General features: G+C 39.2%; 1 protein-coding gene across 3 annotated transcripts in view; it reads right to left on the bottom strand.

Moving 5' to 3' along the window:
- Nucleotides 1-21,127, bottom strand: part of FNBP1L (formin binding protein 1 like) — a 118,595-nt gene extending 97,468 nt beyond the window's left edge. For 2 of the 3 annotated variants that reach the window (XM_031967101.1, XM_031967102.1), the window contains exon 1: nt 20,990-21,121. In XM_031967101.1, the coding sequence (XP_031822961.1) occupies nt 20,990-21,013 (24 nt within the window). In that variant the 5' untranslated portion in view covers nt 21,014-21,121. Of the gene's footprint in view, nt 1-20,989 lie in introns of all 3 variants that reach the window. The other variant, XM_031967103.1, reaches the window with a different exon arrangement.
- Nucleotides 21,128-21,685: the final 558 nt, after the last annotated feature.

The following is a 21,685-nucleotide window of genomic DNA, read 5'->3' as shown; positions in this document are numbered from 1 at the left end:
TGGACTTCTCTGAGCAGTCAAATTTTAACATAATTTTCCATCAGTCCTTAAGACTAACAGTATCAAAGGCCCTGGTCAGATCTACAAAAGTACACATATCTCTGTTCTGCTCCTGGAATTTTTCCAGAAGATGTCAGGCAGTAAATACCACATCAACTGCTGCTCTGCACTTCTGAAGCCACACTGGCTCTCAGGTAGATGACCTTCTTCCAAGTGTAGGATCAGCCTATTAAAGAGAACCCTGACAAGAATCTTGCCCAACAATGACTAAGAGAGAGAGACAGCCCTATGATTGTCATAGGACAATCTATTCCCTTTACCTTTATAAAGACAGACAGTAGAGGCAGCTTTGAACTTCTGGGGCATAACCTTCTCTTGACATATAGTCTGGAAAATTTCAGTCAGCTTTTGTATGAACAATGGACCCCCGACCTTGTAAATCTCAGATGCAATAGAATCAGCACCAGGTGCTTTGCTACAGGAAAAGTAACCTAATGGCAATGAAGACCTCTTCTATAGCTGGAGCTTCAGCTAGGGAAGGATCAATTTCAATCTAAGGTAAACAGTTTTGTGTATAGGGAAGACTAGCACCTCTGGAGTGAGGGCTGCCAAACCCTTTACAAGGCTACTTTTCACCTTTGGTGTCTAACCGGATCCACCAATTCTCCCCTGTGGCTCCAAGAAGCTGAGGTATGCACAACAGCCACACCCTGGTAAACCTCTTCAGCAGACAGGCTAAATTAAATTGAGGGTAACCAAAAGATCACTACAGTGACCTAGTAGGGAGAATACCCCAAGTATGTGAAGACGTCCCCTGGTAGAATGGGGCAGATGAGAACAATTTGTTCCATAGGCCATGAAGGCAAGTGCGTGGAGCACTTAAGAACACTTAAGATATCAGAAATACCAAGATCATCCAAGGAGAACATACTAGTTTCCAGTGTATTGAGTTCAATTTCAGACTCAGATAATACTAGGTATATATATCTTGGCAAGGCACTTTAACTTCAATCTGCCTTAGTCCCCTCATCTGTAAAATGGAGAAAATAATAATATCTACCTCATAGTGTTACTGGGAGTATCAAATGAAATAATATTTGTAAAGTATTTAGCACAGTGTCACACTTAAATATTTCATAAATGCCTGTTCTCTTTCTCCTTACCCCAAAACAAAAATAAGGATGTTCTTTCTTCCTTCTAGAAATACTAAGAAAAGCAATAAGATAAGAGATATTAAAGGTTTATAAAGACAGTAAAAAAGGAGATGAAACTATCCCTATTTGCTAATTACACTACAACTTATTTAGAAAATCCAAGGGAAATAGCAAAGATACTGAAACAATAGCTTCCTTAAAACTGAAAGCTGCAAAATAAAAGCCACAAAATCAAATAGCTTTTCTAAGAGGCACTAATAGAAAAGAAAATCTTATTCCAAGTAACTACAAAATAGATAAAATATAGAATGGTGGTCAGAATTTAATCAAAGGATACAAAATACTTTTAATCTAAATTCAATTACAGGGGCACTAGGTGGGGCAGTGGATAGAACACCAGACTTGAAGTCAGGAGGACCCAAGTTCAAATCTGGTCTCAGACACTCAATACTTCCTTAGCTATGTGACCCTGGGCAAGTCACTTAACCTCAACTCCCTCAGCACACACAAGAAATTAATAAATAAAAATAAAATAAAATCTGAAGGGCTCTTTAAAAAATTCAATTACAATTTGCTCCTTAAAGAAATAAGGAACAACTTTAAAAAGCAAGAGAAATCAACCTGTGCCAATGTAATAAAAATGACAATACAAAGTCTGATTTACAGTATTAACACAATATCAAGATATCAATGGGATACTTTAGAAAACATAAAATAGCAACAAACTCCATTTCAAAAAAACTTAGGAAAATGAAAAAAGAGAAGAAGAAAGTGAAAAAGACAGTGTGCTCAGTGGAGGGATGATAGGTAGCAAAAGAACTAAAGGGTCAAAGGACTAAAGGTCATGCCTATTCCATGTCTATTAGAATACCAAAAGAGTGACCAGATAAGCAAATTTCAGGGAAAAGAATCATTTAGCTTTTCTTTGTGTCCTCAGCACTAAAAGCACAGTGGTAGTAAGTCACTTGATAAATGCTAAATAAATGCTTTTTGACCTTACTGACTACCCCTCCTACATTTCAGATTTCCCATACCCCCATAGCTAAGGACTCAGTCCCTTTTTTACATTTAATGCCTGGTCAATTCAACCACACAATAATTCAATCCCTTGAATCCCCTTACCAACTCTTGATTAACAGTTATGCCCTCCCAAAACACCAACTGATGCATATACCACTGATGCTCTTACATATACTTACTGATATTCTATGTGTTGCTGAATGTTCTTGGATAAAGTGTTGCAAATATATCAATTGAGTTCACAAATTTATATTATCTGGTCTCAACTGGGTCCTAACTATCATAATTCAAACCTTTTATCTTTTTCCTTTTGCCACTAACCTTCTACATCATTCTCAATACCCCAACTCCCCTATCTTCAGACTAATATCTTATCTTTGACTATATTGAGTAAATAGAAGCCATATGCCATGAGCTCCTTCCTCTAGCCTACACTTCATCCCTCATCATCCTCAGTTCTCACCTTTTTTGCTCCAATGTGGTCCTCCAAGACAAATCTCCCTTCACATCTCCAAGAGTTTGCTCCCTTGATCTTTCCCCACCTCTTCCACTAGCTCCTCCATTCATAGGTTACAAATATTTCCACTTCTTTCACCATCTTTAAAAATCTTTAACTTAATTCTACCATTTCCCACAATCTGCCATTCTACTTCTCTTCCTAAATTTACATAGTCAAACTCCTAGAAAAATCTTACATTAACTTCCTCTTGCAGTAAGTACAATTTTTGATCTTACTCTTAGAAAAACTTCCATCTCCACAGTTATACTGTTGGTCAACCCCTTTCTCCTAGACATTCTCTACTTTGGTTTCCATGAAACTATTTTCTTAAATTCTGCTCTACTCAGACTATTCTTTCTAAGACCCCCTCTTAGAAGGGGGTTCTACTTCTACTGGGTTATCATATGTCATCCACTTAATAAATGTGGGCTTCCTCCAAGGTTCTGTCCTGGGCCCTCTTTCTCATCTGTCTGTATAATTTCTTTGATTTCATCAATTCTTATGAATTCAATTTATATATCTCAGCCTAATTTTTTCGCCCACACTATGTCTACTGAATATCTCTATTATGAATGTTCTATTAGCAACTTATATTCAACCATCTAAAAATAATTTATAGTCTTTCCCATAAAACTATTCCTCTGGGGCAGCTAAATGGTGCAGTGGATAGAGAATTAGCCCTGAAGCAGGACCTGAGTTCAAATCCAGTTTCAGACACTTAACACTTATCTAGTTGTGTGACCCTGGGCAAGTGATTTAATCCCTGCCTAGCCAAAAAATTAAAAATAAAAAAAGAGGAAAAAACAAACTATTCCTCCTCCAAACCTGCTTATTTCTGATATGTATATCACCATTCTTCTGGCCACCAAAGTTTTTAACCTGTTGCTTGTCTTTTGTCTCTTCTCTCTTCTTTGCTATCACACTCCCTCCCTTAATTTATCAGTTGCCAAGTTTTGTTCTATCTCCACAACATTTCTTACATCTGTTCTCTTCTCTCTATTATACAGCCTCTCTATTTCAGGACAGACTTCATGACTTCAAGTCTAAAAACTTCCTAAAATTCTCCACAGAGGTACCAAATTAACATGTCTAAAACACAGATCTAACCATGACATTTCTCTATTCAAAAAACTACTCCCTATTGCATCTAGGACAAAAAATAAAATTCTCAGGCCCTCCACAATCTGTCTCCTACATATTTTAAAGTCTTATTTCATCTTCTTCCCCTTCACACGCATTCTGTTCCAAACTGCCTTGCAACAGCAAGCCCAATCATGTTTTTCCCATACAAGACATTCTATCTTCCACCTCTGTGGAATATAGGTATTATAGGTAACTATTACCCCAAGCCGACAGTGCGCTTTCTTGACAATTCCTCACAGAATTGATGTTATTACTTCAAAGCATCCATCAGATGTCACCTCCTTAAAGAGGTCTTTTTGACAAAACTAAGCTTACAAAGGGGAGTAAAATAAAGAACAGAAAAGTAGATGGAAGTCACATTATAATGGGCCAAGCGAAAAATTTTGAAAGTTCTTTAAAGCTTTATATACAAGTTGCGTTACTTCCATCAAAAATAAACTCCTTAAAGGCAGGGATGCTTTCATTTTTAGCTTTGTATCCTAAAGTCTAGCACAAATGCCTTGTTCATTTGTGTTGGTTTTGTAATTCAGTCATTTCAGTCATGTCCGAGTCTTCATGACCTCACTTGGGGTTTTCTTGGCAAAGATACTGGAGTAGATTGTCATTTTCTTCTCCGGCTCATTTTACAGATGAAAAAACTTGTGACAAAGAGGGTGACGTTACTTGTCCAGGGTCACACAGCTACTAAGAATCTGAGAACAGATTTGAACTCAATTTGAACTTAGGAAGATGAGTCTTCCTGACTTCAGGCCTAATACTACTACCATGATAGTTGTCTTGCATATAATAGGTATTAAATGGTTGTTGAATTGAAAGGTTCATGACAATGTTTAAAATATTGTTTTAAGCAATACATTAAAATTATTATTTTAGGAAGATTAACCTGGCAGCAAAATATGAGAAAGACTGAAAAAGAAAAGTTAATCCAAATGTAAAGTCATAAGGGCCTAGGGCAGGGGTCCTCAAACTTTTTAAATAGGGGGCCAGTTCAGTGTCCCTCAGACTGTTGGAGGGCCGGATTATAGTAAAAACAAAAACCTTGTTTTGTGGGCCTTTAAATAAAGAAACTTCATAGCCCTGATGAGGGGGATAATCTTCCTCAGCTGCCGCATCTGGCCAGCGGGCATAGTTTGAGGACCCCTGGCCTAGCTCCTCTTCCTAATGCAATTTATAAAACAAGGAAATGGACAAAAAGCAAAGAGACTGAAAATAAAGTGTGTGGATAATAGGAGCGGTACTTTTTTATACTCAATATTTGCTGAATTAAAATATTTGTAAAGCGAATTTAACAGTACATTTATGCCAATAAAATGACTAACAGCCAAGAAACAACCATGCCAAGGTCAAATGAGATCTGATTCCTGACCTAAGAAGTAAAAAATACTGTGAAAAGAACTGTGAAAATAACAAAACAACTGCCACTGTATCAGGAACATAAATGGCTCAACAGGTACCACAACAGTGTCTGTAATCTATCACCAAAAAAGAATTATTCTATTGCTGTTAGTCTTCTTGGAAGAAAATTTTGAGTAAAAGAAAACAGCCAAAATGTCTTATTTATGGACACTGGACTGCATTCTTCAATAAAATTCAGGGTTGAGAAGATCATGTTTTAAATAAAAGCAGGTTTTCATTATTTTTAAATGTACTAACACTCCTCCTCCCCCCCTTTTTGGCCTTATATAGCTGGAATTACTCACACGAATGATACCGTAAGCTTTCTAGCAAGGCTGCACTAGGATTTCCATATGTAACTGCACTAGAAGGAAGAAAAATAAGGCTCAATTGGAATGTTATTCTGTTTACTAAATAAGTTCTTAACAAAGAAAAATGATCAACTCAGTATATTTTCAAAACATATATCAAAATTCTACCATATATCATAATTTTTACTTATTAACTCAATTGCAGAAAAATTGAAAATAATTATAGTATTTTCTCAATATCATGAATTTCAGAGAAAAATATTTAGGATTTCTTCTTTTGATTTTCTCCATTTCTTAATAGAAATATTTTGTATATATTCTATGTGATTCCAAGGTCTTAAATATTAGTTTTATTATCATTTTACTAGAATACCCCACAACAAAGCTTTGAGTTGTATCATTCAAAGCAAATTAATACAATATCTGCTATACTAGTTTAACTTGAAAGGCTACTCTCCAAACTACTCAGAGTAAGTAATTTTAGGCAAATAGTAAAAAAATGTTGACTTAATTTATTTTATGGCCCAAGAATTTCCAGGATTGTTCCAAAACATGCATACACGCACGTGGGTGCACACATGCATACACGCTCACACACCCTTTGTCCTTTGTTTAACTCAAAAAGCTATCTAACAGAGGATTTTTCCTTAACAATTATAATCTTTTAATGTACATCACCCCAAAACCTTAATCTCAATATAATTTCTATGTTATTTTTCTCAGAACATTTTTAGACTTATAAGAAATTATCTCATCAACCTATACAAATTACTGCACTCATTTAAGGGGAGTAAGGGGGAAATCAAATACTTTCCAGTTTGTCCAAACCAGCTAAATCCCTATCCAATTTAAATTGTTCTCAAAACTAGCTCATAAAATAATTAAAACTATATATACACACACACATACACACATATATATGTATACACACATACAGTTATACAGAAAAGTACTCTATCATACATAAAAGTCATATTACTTTCTTCTAACAACACTAGAACTAAGATCACCAATAAAAAAGACCAGCTAAGAAGTCTTCAATTATACAAGCAATGTTCTTAGGCTTGACTAATAGGAAGAAATGTCACACCAAGAAATACAAATCATATTCTCAATTTAGTATATAAATAGTTGCACGGGGTTAGAATATATATACTAATATCTATATTTTCCCAAAAGACTATTAGATGATAAAAGATCAGATTTTAGCAAGGTTTCTGAAAATTCCAAATATAATTTAGAGAGAAAATCTTAGAAACAGGGACAAAATAACAAGCTATTAAAAGTAGGAAACATATCACATATTTATTCTATAATAAATAAGTATATATGCCTTTTCATTTTAAAAACCTGATATACAATATTTTGCATCATTTACATTTAAGAACTATCAAATTTTTGTCTCATTAAGCTATCAAAAAAACTATGCCCAAATTTACTGACGGTGATATCAAATGTTAGAGATTCAGAGAGTGTAACTAGTATTGTTGAAGTCCCAGCATCCTGAAATGTCCCAAAAGAATTTGCAGGCCTGGACCCAAAGTTTTATTATATTTTAACACCAATGAAAGCAGGTTAAGTTCTAAAAGAAAACAGCAAAGAATAAGGGCCAGAAGATAAATTTATAGGAATTAGGGAAACCAGGTCATGTCACTGATATGCTAATTTTATGGGCTTAGAGGTAGAGTTGAGGAGTAGTCTGTTTCTGGCTTTGTGGGCATAATTCTTTGGGTAGAACTCACATGGAACCTTCTCAAGTATGTTTTTAGGCCTGATCACTAGGTCAAGTAGCAGATGGCCAATTCTGTCCTGCACCATGTGAACTTTAAGCACCTCATTACTGCTGTTCTGTTATTGCTGATCCAACAGGCTGTTATATGACAGCAAGCAATATTTGTGGCCATAGCATACCTGATCATATAGAAGTAAAGTAGGGCAGGATAACCTAGGGGAAGAAATATATCATTTCCAACTACCTCCCCTCCCAAAACCTAGTGGCTTTAGGATTATTGCTACATCTTCCCTAGAAGCTGCACCACATCAGTATTACCTTTTTTCCTTTGTGATTCTATATTTTTCTCTTTCCCCAAATATATAATAAACTGGCCAACAAACACTATAATTACCAAAATACAGTTGCTAAGTAAAAGTCTTGCATTACCCATATTATCACCCTTCATCAGGCCACACAAAAGTCTGAGAATTATGTTACCATGGCAACTTCTTAATTAGATCACTGAAGAGTTAAGTATTTTGGATCCAAACAATGACCAAACAGGGCTTTGGCCTGGGACTTACTGGTGGCCAATCAATGAGAATCAAACTGGTTTTGGTTTAAGGCACGGTTATTAACAAAGAAATCTAGCCAGTAAACCCCACAATATCTTGGGAGGGTTCAGAGATCCAAAAGAAGAAAAAAATAAAAAAAGCTTTTAAGAGTATCTGTAGGTAAGGATATGACAGAAAGGGGACAAAGGGAGGGAAGGAAAAGAAGGCAGAAGGGAAGGCGAGAAAAGAAGGAAAGTGAAGAAAAATGGTGGGAGGGAGGAAGAAGGCATTATGTGTCCCCAAGTTTTGTGGGGGTTTTCTTGTTTTTTATTTTTTGCTGAGGCAATTGGGGCTAAGTGACTTGCTCAAGGTCACACAGCTAGGAAGTGTTAAGTGTCTGAGACCAGATTTAACTCAGGTCTTTCTGACTTCAGGACTGGTGCTCTATCTACTGCAGCACCTAGCAGCCCCTTCCCCTACCCCTTCCCTGGTCACCAAGTATTGTTAACCTTGGCATTCATAACCATGTTTATTTTAATTGAAAATTACATTTCAGTGGTTTAAATTGATAATTATATATCTTTGATTTCTGTTGTGATTCTATGTATTTTATTTTATGCATTTAAAAAACTTCAGAGAAAAGTTCTATAGGATTCACCAGACTTCTAAAAAGGTTCAACTCACCATGGGAAAAAAAAAAAAAACCATTTAGTTAATGAGTAAGCTAACAATTCCTATCCTCAAAATGATTTTGATGATTTTTATGCTATGCTGTGTTAATGCACTGTAATCTTGTACTACTTTGTTGCTTTTGTTGTTGGGTTGTTTTTTTTTTTTTTTAAAGCAAACCCTGGGGGAAAAAACAACTCAGAAACAGATATCAAATATACAGTTTGTAAATTATTATTTTTGAATGGGATTCTAATACATTGTGACAATAGTGTTATGATATAAATTGTGACTGTAATGTAACCTTGTGATGTTGTCCATAAAGGTCATTCCAAGCACACTAATCACCTTAATTTTTTTTAAATAAAGATAAAACCACACATTAATCAGAAGAAAAAAAAAGAAAGAAACCTAGAAAATCAGCTATTAAGAAATTTGAGGAAGGAAAAATCACTTTGAAGGGGAATGGAGAAAAAGAATCAAGGGAGGTTTAAGATGAAGCAAGGTCTTAAAAAACAGAAAGATTGGAGGCAACTCGATGTCACAGTGGATAGAGCAGCAGCCCTAGAATAAGGTGGACCTGAGTTCAAATTCAGCCTCAGCTGTGTGATTCTGGGCAAGACACTTAATCCCAATTTCCTCACCAAAAGAAAAAGAAAAAAAAAAAAAGATTTTTAAAACATAAAAGAATCTAGATATAAAGATTCAAAGCTCTAAAGCTGCAGGAAATGTCAGGTTCTAATTTGACTTCATTTTATAGATGAGAAAATCTAGAACCAGGGAGGTGAATGGATTGCCCAAGGTCCCAGAGGAAGAAGTGACCAAGTCATTTGACCCCAGAGTCAGTAAATTGTTGAGGCTTTATTTGAGACCAGTGCATCATATTACATCACCCTCCCTTTTTAACCCCCCAGCATAGGAGACAAACTGCACAAATAAAGTGTTTTCAAAAGAACAAACATTGACTACTCCAACTTAGCTGGAACAGAAGAGTAAATGGAGTTTATAAACTATGACATACATTTGGAAAGTTAAGCCTGAAAATAAGGATAGCAAGGCTTCTATAGTCTAGGCAGAAGAGTCTGCATTATAGTAGTAGTAGTGATGGTGTAAGTGGGGAGAAAGGATTTAGATGCCAGGAGTACAATTAAAACAGAATTAACTGAGCTTAACAACTAATTGATTGGGGAGGGGATTTATCTTCAAGACCTAAACTTGAGTCTTAAAGAATGGGAACCAATGCCTTTCCCTTCTCTTCTATTTTTCTTTCCTTCAAAGTTGAAAAAAATCACTGAATACCTTTAACTTTGGGAGCTAGTTTCTAGATCCAAACACCTTGTTATATTGTATAAAAGAAAATACAAAGCAATACTTCACAGATAATTTTTGAAAAAATGATTTTACAACTTAAAAAATTTGGCAAGGTAGTTTCTTCTGTCAATGTGGAATTAGTTCTTCAAAAATATTCTTAAATATTTATGATATATCAAAAATAAACTTCCTTTACAACAATGAATAAATTAATTTATTAGTCTAAAAGTTAGAAGAGAGAATTAGAAGTCCACAGTTCTACTGAGCTGTCAAAACAACATAAGGCATTTTCCTACTCAAGACAAAAATATAGCAATGGTACAATAACTTGGTGTGGAATTAATATTAACTCATGGAGGAGTAAAGATTTAAACAACAAGGAGGTGGTATTAAACAAGCAGCACTTTTATCTCATATAAACATAAAAGCATAAGAAAGCAAAAGCATAAATCACTGAATAATGCTAACAATTTAACCTTAATAACTTCAAGACCTCAATAAGCAGCATCCAGCATAGTTGCCTTGTGAAAGCAGGGTACTTAACAAATGTTTGCTGAATGATATACTGAGATTCTTCAACATGAAGATTCTGCCAAATGACTCTACAGTACCAATTCCATTCAGTTCAGCAAATATGGTCTATTATACCTACTAAGTACAGAGGCACTGAATTCTCTACCTTTCTGGTACTCCAAGGTGAAGTATATGTGTCCTCCTACACCACAAAGATAAGAAAATTCTCCCTCATCATTTCTCTTACTGTCACAAATTTTTCTGACAGATCTGAGTATTAAAATAATTATACTAACATATGGTAGGTATGAGCAAACTGCAATATTTAACCACTAAGATGATGAATAAAAGGCATCTTCAAGGAAGAAAAAGATGAGCAGGTCAACTTTTTAAGGACAAGAAATGGGCAGAGTCAGGGTGCTAATGGGTAGAACTCTCCAAAGAGCACTTGTGCAAAGACATGGGGTAAGGGTCAGGCAAGCACAGTTTTTGATCTGTATCATTGGAAGAAAACTTCTATATGGATGAGAACACAGATCCATTCGAGTATTTAATTATGCTAGCCAGCACTAATCCATAGAAATCACTCCTTTGTCAAACTCGGTGTGCTGGAAGGGTGGAGCAGTTCTCATCTTAATACTGCTGTTCCACAACCACTACCACCATTCCTTAAGAACTTCTTATAGTCTAAGCTGCTTCATTCTAATCATCACAAATTTTTTGACACTATTCCCCCTTCCTTGATTCACAATCCTGATTCCCAATCTTTCCATCTCTTGTCATGCCCAGAGCCACACAATTAAGCAAGTGTTTGAAGTACATTTCAAGTCTAGTCAAATGAACTTTCCACTACACTAGACCACCAACTTAGATTCAAGACAGATATATACATAAGACAAAAGCAAAAGAAAGCAACAGAAGATAATTCTGAAAGAATGTTGTCAGCAGTGCTAAAGTTTAGAATGACCTAAGGCTAGCAAAGAAATTGGTCTATAAAGAATTTGGGTTTGAGAGGTTTTTTTAAGTTTCTTGGCAGGAAGGAAGATAGAAGGACCAGATTGGCCAGCAATTTGTTGGTATGCAGAGCAATATTAACTGACAGCCGACTTCTCTGCCACAGTAACTTTTGAACCAAAAGGAGAATCAAAATAGACTGATTCAGATTTGAAACCCAAGGAAAGTAAGAAGATTGTAAGGAAAGAAGAATTCAAGTGACCTGACTTAGATGAATGACACCCTCAAAGACTGAAAAAGCTGAAAAATGCAACTGCTGAGCTAAAATCCAATCTTGGAGCAATAGTGGAGAAAAAAAGAATGGTATCTCAAATTTGAAGAGACTAATGTCCTGATTTTCAAAAGAGGGGAAAAAAACAGGTGGATAACCTTAACAGCTATTTCTGTAAAAATTCCAAAACAAAATATGGAAAACGACAAAATATATAAAAAGAAAGTACAATCACAAAGAATCAGTATGGCTTCAAGAACAGTTCATTTTCTTTTCTGACAATTACTAAATTGACAGATTTCTGGGAATGCTATATCTAAAGGACACACAAAGTAGTAGCTAAAGGAGGTCCACTCATTTTAGCAAAGCATTCAATAAAGTATTTTATAAATTCCTTGTAGAATATTGAAGAGAAGAGTGAAGCAATAGCACAAGTAGACTTATTTCAAAGTCAAATGCATACTCTACACATACTTTTCATTCTATTCCATCTTCTTCTGTCCTCTCTAGCACTGTCCCTTCAATAAAACCTTTTCTATCTCCAATCTGCAATCTCCAACCTCTCTCAATCTCTCTTAATTTCCCTACTGCCTTTAAACATGTTGAAGCCTCTTCATTCTTAAGAAATCATGCCTACATTGCACCAAACCCTCAAAATGATGTCCTATGTTTCTTCTCTTTCTCAGTCTGTTTATTGTTTCACTTCCTCTTCTCAAAGGACTCTGACCAACTTTTTGCAATCTGACTTCCAATCTCATCACTCAATTGAAAATGATCACTCCAAAATTATCAAAGATCTCTTAACCATCAAATGTAACTATCTTTTCTCAGTCTTCACTTTTCTTGACTTATGCTATATTTTAGATTGCTGACCACTTGCTCCACTATGGGTTTTCATGACATCCTTAAGATCACAGGACAATATATCTAAAGCTAAAAGGAACTTCAGAAGCCATCTAGTCCAATCTTTTGTTTTTTGTTTTTTTTGTTTTTTACAAATAAAGAAACTGAGCCCCAGCAAAGTTAATTACTCACTTGGATGGCCTCCCACCAGTTTGACTACTCCATCTCAGTCTCCTTTGTTGGTTCAACATACTCCCAACTATGGATGGACATGAAAGTTCTATCCTAATCTTCCCCACCCCTATCTTCTCTGGACACTGTCTTGGTAATGTCATCCATTCTTATTGATTTAATTACCATCTCTGTACAGATGATTTACAGATTTATATTTATATATCCACCCCTCAGTGGTCTCCTGAGCTTCCAGTACCATATCAACTACCCAGTGGATGCTTCCAACTGGATGTCTCAGAAGCATCTTAGACACAAAACGTCCAGGTCAAAACTCATTATCTTAATGACGACAGTTGGAGGGGATGTGGGAAAACTGGGACACTGATACATTATTGATGGAGTTGTGATCCAACCATTCTGGAGAACAATCTGGAACTATGCTCAAAAAGCTATCAAACTGTGCATACCCTTTGATCCAGCAGTGTTTCTACTAGGCTTTGTATCCCAAAGAGATCTTAAAGGAGGGAAAGGGACCCACATGTGCAAAATATTTGTGGCAGCCCTTTGTGTAGTAACACAACTGTTGTGTGGCAACAAACTGGAAACTGAATGGATGCCCATAAGTTGGAGAATGACTAAGTCATGGTGTATGAATGTTATGGAATATTATTGTTCTATAAGAAATGACCAGCAGGATGATTTCAGAGAGACCTGGAAAGACTTACATGAACTGATGCTAAGTGAAATGAACAGAACCAGGAGCTCATTATACACTTCAACAATACTATATGATGATCAATTCTGATGCACATGGCTTTCTTCAACAATGAGATGAATCAAATCAGTTCCAATTGTTCAATAATGAAGAGAACCAGCTACACCCAGTGAAAGAACTATGGGAAATGAGTGTGGACCATAATATAGCATTTCTACTCCTGTTTTTGTTCACGTGCATTTTTGTTTTCCTTCTCAGGTTATTTTTACCTTATTTCTAAATCTGATTTCTCTTGTGCAGCAAGATAACTATAAATACACACACACACACACACACACACTGCATTTAATATATACTTTAACATATTTAACATGTATTGGTCTACCTGCCATCTAGGGGAGGGGGAAATGAAAGGAAAAGTTGGAAAGATTTTGCAAGGGTCAATGATGAAAAAATTACCCATGCATATGTCTTGTAAATAAAAAGCTATAATAAAAAAATTAAAAAAAAAAAAAAGAAATGAGCAGAACCAGAAGATCACTGTACACAGCAACAAAACTATACAATAATCAATTCTGATGGACATGGCTCTCTTCAACAATGGGATGATTCAAACCAATTTCAACTGTTCAGTGATGAAGAGAGCCATCTACCCCTAGTGAAAGGACCTTGGGAGCTGAGTGAGGACCACAACATAGCATTCACACTCTTTCTGTTGTTGTTTGCTTGCATTTTGTTTTCTTCCCCAGTTTTTTTTTCCTTCTTGATCTGATTTTTTTTTTTTGTGCAGCAAGATAACTGTATAAATATATATATACATATATTAGATTTAACATATATTTTAATATATTTAACATGTATTAGGCTACCTGCCAGCTAGGAGAGAGAGTAGGGGGAAAAAGGGTATAATTTGGAACAGAAGGCTTTACAAGGGTCAATGTTGAAAAATTATCCATGCATATGTTTTGTAAATAAAAAGCTTCAATAAAAAGAAAAAAAAACTCATTATCTTTCCCTCAAAATTGCCAAGGGCACTACCATTCTTCTAACCTCTCCTTGGCATCATCTTTGACTCTTCGTTCTTTCTCACTTTATTATATATACCAATTTTTCCTGTTTCTACCTCTACAGCTCTCAAACTCAACCACTTCTCTCTATATATACACAGCTACCCTCCAAATTCAAGCCTTCAATACCTCTTGCCTGAAGCATATTGTAAAGGCTTAAATGGTCTTCCTGCCTCCAGTATCTCCCCTTTCCATCCTCCATATAGCTACCAAAGTGATTTTCCTTCAAATCTGATCAGGTCACCATTCAATAAACTCCAGCAATCCCTATCAACTTTAGGATCAAATATAAATTCCCCTATTTGGCCTTTCAAGTCCTTCCCAACCCGGCATCAGCCTATTTTTCTAGTCTAGTTCTACATTATTCTCCTTCCCACAGTCTAATACCCAAACTAGCTTCTTCACTACTTTTTACATCAGGGTCCCTTATGTGTGGAATTCATCCCTGCCTCACTTCAGCCATTTATCCCTTAATACTCAGCTCAAGCACTACTTAATACACAGAAGACTTTCCTAATCCACTGTAAATGGCCTTCCATCTCCATATTTAAAAGTGTTTTCACAGGCTGTCCTCCATGCCTGAACAGCCCTATCCCTTCTCAACTTCATTTCCTAATTCCTTGTCAGTATTCAGTGCCAGTGACAAAAGTCCCACCTCTTGAAAGAAAGCATCCTTAACTCTTTAATGTCTTCCCTCTGAAACCACTCCCAATTTATTCTGCATGTATCTTGTATATGTACACAATTTGCATATTGTCTCCCCATTAGAATGTGACCTCCTTGAGAATTTGCTTTCATTGTATCATCAGCACTTAATGGTGCCTGGCATATAGTAGACACTTAATGAACACTAGCTGACTGACTGCAATGCATTAGTTCTTTTTTCTATGTGTGTAGATTAGTGAATTAATGGGAAAAAAAAAGAAACAACAAAAAACACTATGCTAAGCACTTAAGTTAAAAATAAAATGGCAAGACAGTTCTTCCTCTCAACAAACTCAAATTTTAAAAGGAGACAATACATAAAGGTTTCATCTGAAAGTGAAATGGAAAGGTCCCATGGTCCTCAGGTAAAATGACAAAACAAATGGGAATGCATCTTCTTTAATGCCAGTGGTTCTCAAACTTTTGTTTTCAGCATCTTTATACTATTAAAAATTATTGAGGATATGTCCAAAGAGTTTTTGTTTATGTGTGTTATATGTATAAATATTGATCATATTAGAAATAAACATTTTCTAATTTGTAAATCATCTGAAAGGGTTTCAGAGGCCTGTAGGATTTTCTGGACCACACTTTGAGAACCACTGTTTAATGCTATTTCAATTAATAAAACTACCAGTTTCTGATAAGAGTAATTTTACAGGCAGGAAATAAGGCTAGTGGTAGTAGAAGTGATCCTTCTTCCAAGGACTCTTCCAAATCTCTAATTCTATTACTGGGTAGTCTCTTTCCATCTTATTTTCCAGCTTTCATTTATTTCCTCCTGACTATTCCAGTATTTTGTTTGTTTGTTTGTTTGTTAGCAATTATGCCCATTGGATAGCATTTTCACTCTCCTCTTCCATTGGTTTCTACCCCTGTGCCTACAAACCTAAAAAAGCTCCTTCCCTTAATGGTGCCAACCTCTAAAACTACTGTTCTCTCCCTCACTACCAAATTTCTAAAAAGATGGTTAATCCATAATAGAGAGGTCAAAGCTATAACCTGAAAAACTCTGGAATGTCATGAATCAGGAATTAAAATGTAATTGGAAAATGTTTAACAAAACAAAATGTGATACATTTCTTTAATTTGTAGTTTCTAAGTCAATATGCAGTCTGCAGAGATCTGTCTTCATTTAATGTTACTGATCTACACTCACTATAAACACTTTCTTATCATCCACTCCTCCATTTCTTAAAATCTGTAATCAGTTCTCACCACTACTAAAATCGCTCTCCCAAAGGTCACAAGCGGCTTCTTACTTTCCAAATCAAAATTCACCTTTCTTCTCAGTTCTCATATTCCTTAAATTCTCCAAATTATCAGAAATTAATCAGTCCTATCAGTCATTAAAACTTTTCTTCTCTAATTGTACATGTTTAATCTATATCAGATTGCTTGCACTCTAGTGAAGAGGAGAGGGAGAAAATTTTTTGTGAAGGTTTTTGCGAAGGTGAATGTTGAAAACTATCTTTGCATGTATTTGAGAAAATAAAATACTATTAAAAAAAAAACTTTTTTTATTTGATTCAGCTATGTCAGTTCTACCAGTGAGTATGACAGCTCTGGATTTCCTCTGGCTCCCTTTGTCCCTCCTTACCACCACCTCTGCCCCTGGTAACCCCACCAAGACTATGTCCTTGGTTTTTTGCTACAGCTTAAACTTAACTCTAAGCAGAGGATTCCCAAAACACTACTTCCACCTCCCACCCCTCTCCATACAGAACAAAACAGCTCCATCCATATATGTCCTCAAAGAGCTTAAACTGAAAAGTTTTGTGATCCTAAGTTACTTAATCTCAATAGGTCTGTTTCATCATCTGTAAAATAAGGCACTCAGTTCACTTCTAGAAATCTATGATCTTAGAAAAAATCCAATATTCCCTCTAAAATTTGATTCTCCTCCTGATCCTTTCTTAAATTAGGGCTTCCCCCCCAAAATCAAACATTTTTTTTCTTCCTCTCCCACCCAAAAAAAGGAAACAAAATTCTTTCAAGCAATATGTCCTGTCAAGCAAAACAAATTTCCATATTAAGGGCACTTAAGTGGCACAGTGTTTAGAGTACTAAGCTTAGAGTCAGGAAGATCTGAGATCAAATTGAGAATCAGATACTAGCTGTGTAATCTGTTTGCCTCAATTTCCTCAAGTATAAAATGGGGTTAATAAAAGCACTTATCCTTAGAATTAGGATCAAATAAGGTAATATTTGTAAAGGGTTTAGTGCCTGGCATATAGTAGGTGTATTAATAGTAGCTAAAAAAAAAATGCTTATTCTCTTCCCACCCTCTTGACCACGCCCAAAATAATCTTCCACTGTGCATACTAGTCCATTATTATTTCTTTGTTAATATTCTTCACCATAGGTCCCAGTTGACCAGCATCAACTCTTACAAAATTGCTCACTTTAAAATTGCTGCTGTTTATATATAAGTTGCACTCCTGCTTCTATTGGTTTTGGTTCATAAATGTCTTCCCAGTTTTCTCTGAAACCAAGTCTTTCATCATTTTGGGGGTTCCTAGGGTATAATAGTATTTTATTACATTCATGCACCATCATTTGTTCAGTCAATTGATAGGCAACTCTTAGTTTCCACTCCTTAGCTACAGTGCTTAGGATAGTTGTCACAGTTCCAAGTGTACAGTTTGGAAGAGAGCCAGTGACATCACAAAGTAATGTCTTGACTTGCTCCTGAACTGGATACAGAGGTGCAAAAGTTGTCAGCCTCACTTTCCCCTCTAGAATTATCAAAGTGCAGAGGGCCAAACAAAAGTCAAAATCCTAGCCTAGAGTCCAAGAGGTCTGACTAGGCTCCAAGAACTCCCCAACCACTGCCTTCAATCACCATAAGCCAATGGAACAAATTGTTCTCATCCACCTATTCTTCCAGGGAAACTCTTTCCATGATTGGAGTGGACATCCCCTTAAGTCACTAATGGGTTTGAGGCCTCTCACTTAACTTCAACCTGGTTCAGCCTGTCTAATTTTACAAGGGGCAGTCACTAGGCCTGGCTATATAACTTCTTGAAGCAGTAGATGAGAGCTGGGTAACAAGGGGACACCAAAGGTGGATGAGCAGCTCGAAAAGAACTCAGCAAGCCCTCACACCAGACACTAGTCCTTTCTGAACACCCCATTTCCCCTCTTTCTCTGATTCCTTTGGGATACAGGACTAGTGATGGTCTTCCTGACTCCTTTTTGTTAAATGTCATCCCTATGTTCCAATACTACAAACTTCAAAACTATCTCTGACTCTTATTTTCTTAGGCTCTTACATCCCATCAGTTAGTTGCCAAGTCACATCAACCTAATAATTTTCCTCACTACCTTCTTTCTCTACTCACCATACCATGACTACCAATCTTAGTCTAGACTCATTACTTTTTGCCTGAATTATTGCAAGAGTCTGTTGAACATTTATTTTTATAGCAATTTAAGATATGCAAAGAGAGGCAACAGAATTCAGTGGAAAAAAAAGTCTCAAAGGAAAGCTAGGTATAAGTCTTGACTCTCACACTGGTTACATGACCCAGAGCCTAAGTAAGAGTGTACAGATTACAAACTACACTGTTTTCTCTATATGATGTTAAAAATTAGAACTCCATTTTAGCAAAAGTCAAAGGATAACAGATCAAAGCATTTATTCAACAAACATCTGTCAAGCAGAATGATTATTTAAAAGTATTTTTGTTGTTTAGTTGAGTCTGAACTCTTCATGATCCCATTTGGGGTTTTCTTGGTAGGAATCACTGGAGTGGTTTGCAATTATCTTGCTGATGAGAAAACAGACAAAAAAAAAAAAAAATGTAAAAAGGTTGTGCAATTTGCCCAGGGTCACCTAGCTTGTATGTGTCTGAGGCTGGATTTGAACTGTCTTCCTGACTTTAGGTCAGGTACTTTCTCCCCTGGACCATCTAGGTATCCCTGATAAAAGTGCTAACACATCACTAAGTGGTTCTACTACATTACTTTGCTCTCACTTTTTATAAAGAATATTAGCTTTATAACAAAAACAAGTACACAACCTAAAAATAAATATTAAAGATTACATTTCACCATTTCCCAATTAAATACCACCAACTCAAATATTTTTAGAATGTCATCCTTATGATTATAAATGAGAGCTCATGAATCTAAAATTTCTAAGAATATTCCCCCAAATTCAGCTTTCTTAAGGCTATGAGTGTCAACATGTTTCCATTGTATCTCAGTAACAAGTAAAATATTTCTGGAAAGTATCTAATTCAAAAATACTTAAAGAAAATTATAATAAAATGGAATCCCAGGTTTTGCAAACTAAAAATTTAACAGCTAGCTAATCACTGTCTCAAACACATCTTCAAACCACTAAGGCTTTGAAAAAACGAACTATTTTGCTTTTTTATAGGAAATCCAATTAAAGATGGCTTCTCACTATTTTCCAAATTTATACATTTATTGTCAGCATGGTCCAGAAAAGAAAATGCTTACATAATTGTATAGCGTACATAGGAGTTTTTCAATTTCAGGGGAAATTGTCATCAAAACCAGAATTTTGTTCTTCGTTAATGAAAAACTCCTTCAATTATGAGGTTAAATTCCAACAGGTTATTTTGGAAAGAGAAGGGAGAAGATACACATTGTTAATAAATTCTTTACGAAAATCCTTTTAAGAAAAGTTTAAATGTGGAACAAAATACTTTATTACTTTTCCTTTTGAAAAAATTTTAAGGAAAACAAAGATCCGGGCCCCACACGGCTGGGTTTGCCGCTTGCTGGTTCACCTCTTGGGTAAATTGTCCAGCTTCCTCATCAATCGCGTGTCGGGGGCAATCGCGCATAATGCTAAGCCTCGGCAGCGAACGAGGGCCGGGGCGGGCCGAGAAAAGAAGGGCACGGCTCGGTCCGCAGCCCCGCCAGGCCGCGTCCCAGGGACTTCCTCCCTGGAGGAGCGTAGCGCTCCGCACAAGCCCCGGTCCCGCGGAAGGAGCCTCTCCCCGGCACTGCTCCCGGACACAATGGCCCCGGGCTCCGCGAGCCCGGGCAGGCGGCACAGGTGGGATCCAGGAGGGGAGGGGCCCCCCGGCGCGCCCCCGGACCTAGCGACAAGGAGGAGGGGGGCCGGCAGCCCAAGCCCGGAGCTCCCGAGGGAGCGCGGCTCACCTGCGCCCCCTCGGCCCCCCGCGGGGGCGGCTTCCCGCAGGCCCGGCTGCATCGGAGGCACAGCCCGAGAGCGGCCGCCAAGGAGGACGAGCCCCGTAACAAAGCCGCGCGCCCCTCTCCGCGCCCGCTACCTGGGCTGGGGGGCGGGGAACCCGGCGGCGTCGCCCCTTCCCCCGGAGGAAGGTGCGGTCTCCCGCCCACACAAACACCTCTCCTCCGGGACAATAGGGTTCCGCCCCGAGATACAAAGGAAACCCCGGCGCTCGCGGCCCCCGGCCCGCCCGGGGCTCAGCCCCAAAGGGAAGGGAGAAGCGGGAGTGCGGAGGGAAAGAAGGGCTGAATGGACGAGGGGAGGGGGCAAGGACGGGGCGAAGGAAGGACGCGGGGATAAGGAGAGGAGGGGGCGAAGGGAAGGAGGAAGCGAGATGGAGCCAGGAGGGGGGTGGACGGGAGGAAGGAGGGGCGGGAGGCAAGGAGAGGAGGGGGCTACGGGAAGAGGGAAGGGGAGCCAAAAGAGAGGGGGCAAGGAGAGGGGAGGGGCTGCACGGAGAAGGCACACCCCCCCCCACCCCGGGATGGGGCCCGGAACGAGGGGAAGGGGCGCCACCTCCAGCGGGGACACAAGGGACCCCCCCCCCCGACCCCCGGCGGGCGGAGAGCGCGGGACCCGGAGGAGGGGCTGCACACAAAGAGAGCGGGACCTTCCCCCGCCCCGTGAGGGGCGCCGCCAGGGCCCAGCAGGGGGCCGCGCTCCGGTCCGGTGCGGCGGAAAGGAAGGAAAGGAGGGGAGGGGGCGCGCCCCCCGGCCGCTCGGCGCGGCTCGCCCCGCACTCACCCACAGCTCCGTGCCCCAGCTCATGGCGGAACTCGCGGCGCCTCGGGCGGGCAGTCGGTCGCTCGGTCAGTCCCCGCTCGTTCGCGGCGCGGTCAGTCAGTCAGTCCTTCCCTCCGCTCGGGGCCGCCGCCGCCGCCGCCAGGCTCCCCAGTGAGCGAGTGAGAGCAGCGAGCCCAGACTGAAGCAGAAGCCGCCGTCGCCGCCGCCGCCGCCGCCGCCGCGTCCCCGCCTCCTGGTGCTCGGGGAGGGGGAGAGCGAGGGAGGGGGAATGGAGCGGGAGCGCCGCGGTGCACGCCGGGATCGGGGTGGACCCGCGCCGCGTCGGACCCGGGCCCGCGGCCCCCGGAGCGCGGCCGCGCTCCCCCGGGACGGGAGGTGTCCTTGGGGCACACCCCCCGCCTCCGGGAGGCGGGAGCCGGGGACACAAAAGCCGCCTTTCCCGCACCGAGTGCTCCGCTCTCGGGCTCCCAACACACGCCCTTCACACCTCTCCTTTCCTCCGAGAAAAGCGCCGGCCGGACGCCTCGGGAGGTTGCGGGCGCGGCTCCTCCCGAGCACCGGCCTGTTCTAAGTGTCCTGGCCCGGGAGGAGCCCGCGGCCCCGGCGCCGGGGAGGGCCGGGCGTCGCGCTCTGAGCAGCCCCCCTCTCCCTCGCCCGGCACACAAGGGCCCCTCGAGGCTCCGTTTCCAGGCTCCC

The sequence above is a fragment of the Sarcophilus harrisii genome, chromosome 4, assembly GCF_902635505.1.
Source record: "Sarcophilus harrisii chromosome 4, mSarHar1.11, whole genome shotgun sequence".
Lineage (NCBI taxonomy): Eukaryota > Metazoa > Chordata > Mammalia > Dasyuromorphia > Dasyuridae > Sarcophilus > Sarcophilus harrisii.
The sequence above is the reverse complement of the archived record's forward strand: the minus strand, read 5'-3'. Positions and strand labels throughout refer to the sequence as shown.